Source organism: Pelophylax lessonae (assembly GCF_965119305.1).
Source record: "Pelophylax lessonae genome assembly, chromosome: 3".
Lineage (NCBI taxonomy): Eukaryota > Metazoa > Chordata > Amphibia > Anura > Ranidae > Pelophylax > Pelophylax lessonae.
Window position 1 is genome coordinate 659,457,922 of NC_138770.1, and position 11,042 is coordinate 659,468,963.

Consider the following 11,042-nt stretch of genomic DNA (forward strand, 5'->3'; position numbering starts at 1 on the left):
CATGGCAGGGATCATGTGACTCATCATAGGTGGGGGGGACCACTTTAATGAGGCTTATATGCACCGTTATATGAATGGGACCCCCAGGCAACCAATGCCATAGCAGGGATCATGTGACTCATCAGTGGAGGGGGAGGACCACTTTAATGAGGCCTATATGCCCCCCCCCCAGCAACCAATGCCATGGCAGGGATCATGTGACTCATCACTGGAGGGGGAGGACCGCTTTAATGAGACCTATATGCCCCCCGTTATATGAATGGGCCCCCCATGCAACCAATGCCATGGCAGGGATCATGCGACTCATCATAGGTGGGGGGGGGGGGAGGACCACTTTAATGAGGCCTATATGCCCCACCATTTTAAAAATGGGGCCCCCCATGCAACCATAGCAGGAATCATGTGACTCATAGGTGGGGGGGGTCTGCTTTAATGAGGCCTGGACACACCAATTATATGAATGCCCCCCCCCCCCCCCCCGTGCATCAATGTGACTCATCATAGTTGGAGGAGAATCACTTTAATGAGGCCTATATGCCCCCCACCCCTGTTATGTGAATGGCCCCCCCATGTATCCAATGTCATGGCAAAGATAATTTGACTCATCATAGGTGAGGGAGGGGGGAGGACCACTTTAATGAGGCCTATATGCCCCCCCCCCCCTCATAAAAAGGACCCCCAATGCAACCAATGCCATGGCAGGGATCATGTGACTCATCATAGGTAGGGGAGGGCCATGTTAATGAGGCGTATATGCCCCCCATTATGTGAATAGACCCCCCATGCATCAAATGCCATGGCAGGGATCATGTGACTCATCACAGATGGGGGGGGGGTGGGATATAAATGGTGTGTGGGTGATGAGGACTGATCCCAGTGCAGTATATAGGAATATTGTATAGAGAGGAGCTCAGCACCCCGGACAGCTCCTGATGACAGATCAATCCCTGACAGGCCTCCCCTCCCCCATCCCTCCTCCTCACCCGAAGAGACCCCTCAGGAAGGAATGCGACGACTTCACCCTCTTCTCCGCATCCGCCATCAGCTGCACGGCCTCCCGCTCCTTCCCTGAAGTGTCCATTGTGAGGAGGAACTATCCGCAGAACCGAGAACCAACTGAGAAGTGAGCCGCCTGCTGCCCCGACACACCGCCACTGACTGACCCTCGCCGGCCACTGTCTGCCTCACAGCCGCCCGCAGAGCATGACGGGAAATGGAGTCTTCGCTAGTGGGCGTGGTGGGCGGCCATGTTCGCTGAGGGCACGGCCTGCGCTAAGGGCAAGGCGTGCCCACTGATCTTTTAAAATGATCATGTTTTCACATCAATAAATGTCTCTGTGAAAGAAAAACACGAATGTGGCTGTTTTTATTAGTGGCTTCTTTCTGAAAATGAGACTTCCCTGGGGTGACAACCTGGAAAGGAGCTTTCTCACAGGATTTAGGGTTGCCATGGCGTCTTATTTGGAGGCAACAAAAACAAGAGAAGGGCGCACCGAAAAAACACATGCTGTAATTACACATATAAAATCCTAATACAGTCAGGGGACCTCCAGGACAAGGATTCTGTCAGTACTGCAGAAGGACTGGATGGCTTCCTTACTCCAGACATCCTAAGTCTCCTGTGACTTACAGGAGTCTCCCGCCTTTGGCCGGCGGCTCACGGACACCCGCAAGTGCCGTGCGATCTCCCGGCTGCCATGGGAGATTTAGGATGTCTGCAGTCAGTGACAGAGCCGATGCTTCCTGTATAGTTCCAGCTCTGTCACAGGCGGAGTGATATGAAATGCACCCCTCCTCCGCCTGTGACAGGAGCCATACAGGAAGCAGCGACTCTGCTCTCTACTGCAGCCGCTGCTTCCTCCAGCAGTAACCGCATAACCAGCAGTACCGGCCAGCGTTAGCCACCAACACTACCCGCCAGCATTACCCATTAGCATTACTAGCCAGCAGCAACCACCAGCATTACCCATTAGCATTACCATCCAGCAGTAACCGCCAGCATTAGCCACCAACACTACCCACCAGCAGTAACCGCCAGCATTACCCATTGGCATTACCAGCCAGCAGTAACCGCCAGCATTATCCATTAGCATTACCAGCCAGCAGTAACCGCCAGCATTAGCCAGCAACACTACCCACCAGCAGTAACCGCCAGCATTATCCATTAGCATTACCATCCAGCAGCAACCACCAGCATTACCATTACCATCCAGCAGTAACCGCCAGCATTAGCCACCAACACTACCCACCAGCAGTAACCGCCAGCATTACCCATTGGCATTACAAGCCAGCAGTAACCGCCAGCATTATCCATTAGCATTACCAGCCAGCAGTAACCGCCAGCATTACCAGCCAGCAGTACCCACCAGCAGTAACCACCAGCAGTACCTGCCAGCATTACCCACCAGCAGTAACCGCCAGCATTAGCCACCAACACTACCCACCAGCAGTACCCACCATCAGTTACAGCCAGCATTACCCACCAGCAGTAACCGCCAGCATTACCCACCAGCAGTAACCGCCAGAAGTACCCACGAGCATTACCCGCCAGCAGTACCCATCAGCAGTAACTGCCAGCATTAGCCACCAACACCACCCGCCAGCAGTAACCGCCAGCATTAGCCACCAACACTACCCGCCAGCAGTACCCACCAGCAGTAAACTCCAGCATTAGCCACCAACACTACCCACCAGCAGTAACCACCAGCATTACCCACCAGTAGTAACCGCACCAGCAGTACCCACCAGCAGTCTGCAAAATAAGTAGAAAAGTTATGTGCATTAGCGTGTGTAAATTGTTGCAATATGTTTTTTAATAACTAGTTGTGTTTTGTCATATTGTGTCATGTCCTTGTTCATACATGTATGAATAAGGACATGACATTTTCTGGCTGTAATATGTGCTAGGGATGCAACTATCCCCCAGCACATAACTGTAAATATCCCAGCATGTGCAGTGTTTCTGACTCCTACCACCATCACCACTTCAAATCACTGTAGTGGTCATGGTGGTTAGAGTGTTCCTTTAATATCCCTCAGAAGAAGCAAACCTCTGTATACTGATTCCATTTCATTTGATCATCCTCTAGTTGTGTTAAATTAGTGTGGAGGGGAGCAGGGGGCGCAAGCGCGGATTGCCACCTCCCTGAAATGAGTTTTTGCAGGTTGGGATGCCTGCATATTCGTAAGGCTGATGCGTTTCAAGGGAGAACTCTCTTCATCAGGGCTAGTACGCACGCCATCCAGTCCTTCTGCAGTACTGACAGAATCCTTGTCCTGGAGGTCACCTGACTGTATTAGGATTTCATATGCCTGATTACAGCATGGGTTTGTCTGTGCGCCCTTCTCTTGTTTTTATTGTTTCCTAGTTTATGTGGATGCCCATGGTCCTGAGAGGGCAGCAGGACCCTAGACGCCTACAACACAGCCCTTCCCTTTAGCACAGCACCTAAGTGCAGGAGAATTACATGTCTCATTTGGAGGGCCTGTCTCTCTTTACCACCTGTTGTCACCCTTTTCGTCTTAACCACTTAAGCCCCGGAGGATTTGGCTGCTCAAAGACCATGGCCTATTTTGCGATTCGGCACTGCGTGACTTTAACGGACAATTGCGCGGTCGTGCGACGCTGTACCCAAATGAAATTGATGTCCTTTTTCCCACAAACAGAGCTTTCTTTTGGTGGTATTTGATCACCTGTGCGATTTTTACTTTTTGCGCTATAAAGAAAAAAAATCAAACATTTTGAAAAAATAGCAATATTTTTCACATTTTTTATATGAAATTCCCCCAAAAAAATGTAAAAATTTATTTTTTTAACATTTTAGGTCAATTTGTTTTCTGCTACATATTTTTGGAAAAAAAAAAAAATCGCAATAAGCGTATTTTGATTGGTTTGCACAAAAGTTATTGTGTTTACTAACTAAGGGAAGGATTTTTGTAATTTTTATTGTTTTTTTTTTAACGATTAATGGCAGCGATCTGCGATTTTTTTTGCAGGACTGCAACATTGCAGCGGACAGATCGGACCCTTGACTGACATTTTTGACACTTTTGGGGGTAACAGTGACATTACTACAGTAATCAGTGCTATACATATGCACTGTTACTGTAAAAATTACACTGGCAGGGAAGGGGTTAACTTTATTAGAGATGCAGGGGTTAAATTTGTCCCTAAGGGCGTGCTTCTAACTGTAAAGGGGTGTGGCTTTTCATGTAACCACAGAGACATACGATCCTACATAGCAGGATCGTATGATCTGTGCTGTTACACAGGGGAGAATGACAGATGGCTTTGTTTACATCAGCCGCCTGCCTTTCTCCCTCTCCACCGGGAGATCGCGAGTGACCGGCAGACATCGGACCTGCCAGTCACACACGCGGGGATGCAGGAGAACGAGCAGGGGCGGGAGCGCGCCTCCGGCGGCGCGTGCTCGCCCCATACAGGCTCCTGGGCTAGCGACGTAGTCCTACGTCACTTTGCCCAGGAGGGGCTGACTGCCGCCGTAAATATACTGTGGGCGGTCGGCAAGTGGTTAAAGCGGAGCTCCACCAAAAAGGGGAAGCTCCGCTTGTTCGCACCCAACACTGACATATTTGGCAATTTTTGGGGGTGGAGCGGGTAGGGTTGCCACCTCATCCCTTTAAACCAGGACACAAATTAATTGTTCTGTGGCTGATTAAGGTGGTAATTAAACTCACTTGGTGCCTTATGTGCATTATATTAGCCTCAGAACCTGTGTAATTAATATGTGTCCTGGTTTAAAGGGATGAGGTGGCAACCCTAGGAGCGGGTATCTGGTTTTGACAAGTACCCGCTCCCTATTCTGAGTAAGATCGCCCCTCTTCCTTCTACCTTCTGGGACCTGTGTGTGTCCTAAAATAAGGTGGGACCATTCAGAATGCGAAGTGTGACTCACGCATGTGCAGTAGTAAACCAACTGTGAAGCCTAAAGGCTTCACTTCCGGTTTCCCTTACTTACAATGCCGGTGTCCTGCCGAAAATTCCAACTCACCAAAATCTCCAACAAGATCACTTCGGGATAACCTATTACCTGTCCCCTGTCTCACCAGTCTTGTATTGATGTATGTGATGAAGAATAAATATACTCCAATTTTTGATTTCAACTATACCGGAGTGCGGTCACCATTTTTCTATGATTTAGTGATTGTTTGGATGGCGGATCCGACCTACACCTGAGTCATATCTCACCTGAGCGGTCCACCTGTGTTGGATTCCTGATGAGTCCAGGCAAAACCTAACTAGTGCTAAACCTGCCCTAATCTATCTAACCCTGTAAAGCAAAAACCGCTGTACTTACCTATTCTGCAGCCGATCCGGTCCGGTCTCCATCTGTGGAAGGTCTGTGCAGGAGAGGACCAACAACGGCTGTGAAATGCCTGAGAAGTGACGTCACCCATAGAGTTACTGTGGGGCTTCCGTTGTCGGATGCCTCTCCTGCACCCGCCTGGGACCGGACCAGATCGGTTGTAGAATAGGTAAGTACAGTGATTTTTGCTTTACAGGGTTAGATAGATTAGGATTATAATGTGGCACAGAGCATGTTTAGCATTAGTTCAGGTTTTGCCTGGACTTATCCTTTAACCGCTTGCCGACCGCCGCAAGTCCATATACTGTGGCGGTCAGCCCCGTGCAGGCAAAGTGACGTATGGGTATGTCACTCGCCCGCGAGCCAATAGGGGGCAAGTGCGCGCCGCCGGAGGCGCTCTCCCGCCCCCTCCTTTTGCAGAGAGGGTAACACCCTCACTACTATGTTCTAATACACTGGTTGATTTGCATCTCTGCTACTATTACTGTACACAGGGGGTTTCACCATTATTTGCACACATCAGCTCTGCAATTTCTCAAAATATTTTTGCGGAGAGGGTAACACCATCACTATATTGCAATACATTGGTTGATTTGCACCAGATATTCCTTTATAGGTTTTACAACTGCACTTATAAATCCATTTGTACAATTTTATAGAGGAAGTGTAGGGCAGTGTTGCATTTTTTGCTTTTTGTTGATTTACGTTGGATGTGGGAACCAGCTAAAAAGATTCTGTGATTATAGCTTTTGAGATTTTTTTAGCTGCATGGTAGGTGTTTTATTTGATTTGGTATGTCCTCTGCAGGCCCGTCTTTAACATTGATTGGACCCTGGGCAAGCAATTTATTGCCCCCCCCCCCCCCAGCTCCCACCATGCCACCATGCAATTTTTCTCTCCACCTGCTCTGAGAGATACAATAAACAGCAGCTAAACTCAAAATCAGTTTACTGCCGCAGATAAGGCAGCGATTGCTCATTGATTGGTTGCTAGTGGTCGCTGCACATCATTACTGCAAAATGATTGGCTGCTAGAGATTACTGCATATTATTACCACTCACTGATTGGTTGCTAGAGGTTACTGCATATCATTACTGCTCACTGGTTGCTAGCGGTTACTGAAAATCATTACTGTAAACTGGTTGGCTGCTAGAGATTACTGCATATTATTACCACTCACTGATTGGTTGCTAGAGGTTACTATACATCATTACTGCGGATTGGTTGCTACAGGTTACCCTTTGTCAGCCAAGGACACTGCCGCTTACCAATTCCCTTTCCCTGTAGCTGCACTATGTAACAGGGATAGATTGTTAGGATGTTTGGCCCCTCAACATTGACAGGGCCCTGGGCAGGTGCCCCCTTTTGCCCTGCCTTAAAGACGGCCCTGGTCCTCAGTTTACTGGTAGCCAGTGGCCCCGCATACTGGTGGTCAGTGTGCCACTGAATACTGGGGATCAGTCCCCTTGTATACTGGTTGTCAGAGCTTTTTTCTCAAAGAATAAATGAAGGATCTCAACCAAGCTTCCACCTCAATACCAATGGTCCCTTTCCTCCACTGATGGGGAGAGCATGCTGCAATTGGTGGTTCTGGCCAAACTGTACTAACAGTGAAAGGGTCTAAAAGGGGCATTTTAAAAAAAAAACAGGAGTGTGTTACACACAGGGGGCAGAGTTCAGGAGTACGCTGTGCATAGAGTGAAGGGTTGAGGAGTGTGCAGTGTGCTACGTACAGCATGCAGGGTAGAGGAGCATGCTACATGCACAGTGCATGTTTCAGGAGTGCACTTCTTACAGAGTGCAGGGTTCAGGAGGATGCTACATGCAGAGCGCAGGGTTCAAAAGGATGCCATGTACAGAGTGGAGGGTTCAGGAGGATGCTATGTACAGAGTGCAGGGTTTAGGAGTGTACTACGTACAGGGTTCAGGGCTCAGGAGGAATCTACATGCAGGGTTCAGGAGGATGCTATGTACAGAGTGCAGGGTTCAGGAGTGTACTACGTACAGGGTTCAGGGCTCAGGAGGAATCTACATGCAGGGTTCAGGAGGATGCTACATATAGAGCGCAGGGTTCAAAAGGATGCTACATACAGAGTGCAGGGTTCAGGAGGATGCTACATACAGAGTGCAGGGTTCAAAAGGATGCTATGTACAGGGTGCAGGGCTCAGGAGAAATCTACATACAGGATGCAGGGTTCAGGAGGATGCTACATACAGAGTGTAGGGTTCAGGGGGATGCTACATACAGAGTGCAGGGTTCAGGAGAATGCTATGTACAGAGCACAGGGTTCAGGAGAATTCTACGTACGGAGGACATGGTTAAAGAGTGTACTAAGTACAGAGTGCAGGGTTCAGGAGTGTACTATGTACAGAGTGCAGGGTTCAGGAGGATGCTACGCAGAGAGTGTAGGATTCAGGAGGATGCTGCGCACAGAGAGCAAGGTTCAGGAGGATGCTACGTACAGAGTGCAGGGCTCAGGAGGATGTTACATACAGAGTGCAGGGTTCAGGGGGATGCCACGTACAGAGTGCAGGGTTCAGGAGAATGCTATGTACAGAGCACAGGGTTCAGGAGAATGCTAGGTACAGAGCACATGGCTCAAGAGTGTACTACGTACAGAGTGCAGGGTTCAGAAGTGTACTATGTACAGAGTGCAGGGTTCAGGAAGATGCTGCATACAGCGTACAGGGTTCAGAAGGATGCTCACACAGAGTGTAGGGTTCAGGAGGATGCTATGTACAAAGTGCAGGCTTCAGGAGGATGCTATGTACAAAGTACAGGATTCAGGAGGATGCTACATACAGAGTGCAGGGTTCAGGAGGATCCTACGTACAGAATGCAGGGCTCAGGAGAATGCCACATACAGAGTGCAGGGTTCAGGGGGATGCTACATACAGAGTGCAGGGTTCAGGAGAATTCTATGTAAAGATCACAGGGTTCAGGAGAATGCTACGTACAGAGCACAGGGTTCAAGAGTGTACTTTGTACAGAGTGCAGGGGTCAGAAGTGTACTATTCAGGAGGTTGCTGCATACAGAGTGCAGGGTTCAAGAGGATGCTGCGCACAGAGTGCAGGGTTCAGGAGGATGCTGCACACAGAGTGCAGGGTTCAGGAGGATTCTACGTACAGAGTGCAGGGTTCAGGAGGATTCTACATACAGAGTGCAGGGTTCGGGAGGATGCTACATACAGAGTGCAAGGCTCAGGAAGATGCTACATACAGAGTGCACGGTTCAGGAGGATGTTACATAGAGAGTGCAGGGCTCAGGAGGATGCTATGTACAGAGTGCAGGGTTCAAGAGAATGCTACATACAGAGTGCAGGGTTCAGGATAATGCTATGTACAGAGCACAGAGGTCAGAAGAATGCTACGTACAGAGCACAGGGTTCAGGAGAATGCTATGTATACAGTAGAGCGCAGGGTTCAGGAAGATGCTATGTACAGAGTGCAGGATTCAGGAGGATGCTAGGTACAGAGTGCAGGGCTCAGGAGGATGCTACATACAGGGTGCAGGGTTCAGGAGGATGCTACCTGCAGAGTGCAGGGTTCAGGAGGATGCTACATACAGAGTGCAGGGTTCAGGAGGATGCTATGTAAAAAGTGCAGGGTTCAGGAGGATGTTACATACAGCATGCAGGGCTCAGGAGGATGCTACATACAGAGTGTAGGGTTCAGGAGAATGCTACGTACAGAGCACAGGGTTCAGGAGGATGCTATGTACAGAGTGCAGGGTTTAGGAGTGTACTACGTACAGGGTGCAGAGTTCAGGAGGATGCTACATACAGCTTGCAGGGTTCAGGAAGATGCTGCATACAGAGTATAGGGCTCAGAATGATGCTATGTAGAGAGTGCAGGGTACAGGAGGATGCTACGTACAGAGTATAGGGCTCAGAACGATGCTATGTAGAGAGTGCAGGGTACAGGAGGATGTTACGTACAGACTGCAGGGCTCAGGAGGATGCTACGTACAGGGTGCAGAGTTCAGGAATGTGCAATGTGGAGTGCACAGTTGCGAATTGGCTGATTCTCTTGAATAGATTGCATGACATGAGAAGGGAAATATAGTACAGAGGGAAAGTTCACATTACATTTATTGAGATTCAGGGCTCTTGCATACAGTACATGAAATATACATAAAGCAATCACACAAAAAAAAAAAACATGAAATTTATCTTATTTGACAAATACAGTATAATTTTCAATATGATAAGAAATGAGATCCATAAGCCCATAAAAAATATATCGTATATACAGTATACAACATTTTTATAAAAGCAAAAAAACAACTGGAAAGGAAAATGGGAATAACCTGAAACTATGGATGTGATTAGACTTGCTTGCGGGGGGCGTGGCCAGCTACTGATGTGAGAGCAGCGTAGCTCCGGAGCTCTCTCCTGCTTGCCCAGATCCTTTGCTGATACTGCTGAACCCCGCAATTATACTCACCCGATTTCAACTTCTACGGGTTCCTGGTCCCACGGAGCATTGGCGGACATGGTCAAAATCGCCCCCCCCCCCCCTGGTCCGGAGGCGCCTGGATTCCAGCCGTCGGCCTTCCTGCTCGACCGATCCCAAGATGGCGCCGGCCCGCCATGGAGCTCGAGCCAGCCAGCTGCAGTTGCGCGATCCTTGCAGCCATCCGTCTCTCTCTCCCAAGGCGGTAATGGGGGGGCTGCTGACTCCTTTGGATCCTCTTCTTCAAGATCCCTTGCTGCCATTATGGATGCCATACACCATTGTCAGGCCTCTCTCACTACCCAAATTGAATCTGTGAGGATGGACTTGTCCTTTCTGAAACAAGATGTCCATAACCTTCGCCATAGGGTGGGTAATGCGGAGCAACGTATTGGCGACCTGGAGGATGCCCACCGTCCCATGCAGGCCACTGTGTCCGACTTGCAGAGGGGTCAGACGGCTACGACTGATAAAATTACTGACATGGAGGACCGTCTCCGCCGCAATAACCTCCGCTTTCTGGGGTTCCCCGAGGGGGCGGAGGGAAAGACCCCCGAAGCATTTATGGAAAATTGGCTCCTTGACACTTTTGGGGAAAAAGTTTTTTCTCCCCTATTCGCCATAGAACGGGCACACAGGGTGCCATTGCGCCCCCTGCCACCAGGGGCGCCACCCCGTCCTCTTCTCATCAAGCTTCTACATTTTCGGGACAGGGAGGCCGTGCTTTGGGCCTCCAGGGATAAAGGTCGTGTCTCTTACAACAATGATGTCATCTCCATCTTTCCTGATTTCTCTGCAGCCACTCAAAAGCAGCGAGCCTCCTTTATGGCAGTTAAGAGGCGGCTGCGTGATTTACAGTTGCCATACAGTATGCTTTATCCTGCCCGCCTGCGGATCATTTATCAAGGCAAGGCTCACTTTTTCCAGGATCCTCGGGAAGCTGCACAGTGGGTGGACTCCTTGGGCCGTGGTTCTCCTGTCCGCCAGGACCGTCGGTCTCCTCCCAGATGAAGGACTGTCTGCTTACTGGCCGTATCGTTGGGCTCTGGGCTAGTCCTGGAGCACTTAATGGACCCCCTCTGACTTCTCTGGGACAGATGAGTATTCTTTTTATCTGGGGGTCGGGGTTCTTCTTTTTCAGTTTTTTCTGATGGGCATTTTTGGGATGGGGGCTCCCCCCTCATCTCCTTCTTCTTTTTTATTGTTTTTCCTCGTTTGTCTACTACAGGACGAGCAGATCCACGTTTCCCTGCATTTGA

At 49.4% G+C, this 11,042-nt stretch overlaps 1 protein-coding gene across 1 annotated transcript in view; it reads right to left on the reverse strand.

Annotated features, from left to right (window-relative positions):
- The window catches only part of NAPB (NSF attachment protein beta), a 65,121-nt gene extending 64,006 nt beyond the window's left edge, over positions 1-1,115 (reverse strand). The window contains exon 1 of the mRNA XM_082251246.1: positions 984-1,115. Coding sequence (XP_082107372.1) covers positions 984-1,081 — 98 coding nt within the window. The 5' untranslated portion in view covers positions 1,082-1,115. The remainder of the gene's footprint in view (positions 1-983) is intronic.
- Positions 1,116-11,042: the final 9,927 nt, after the last annotated feature.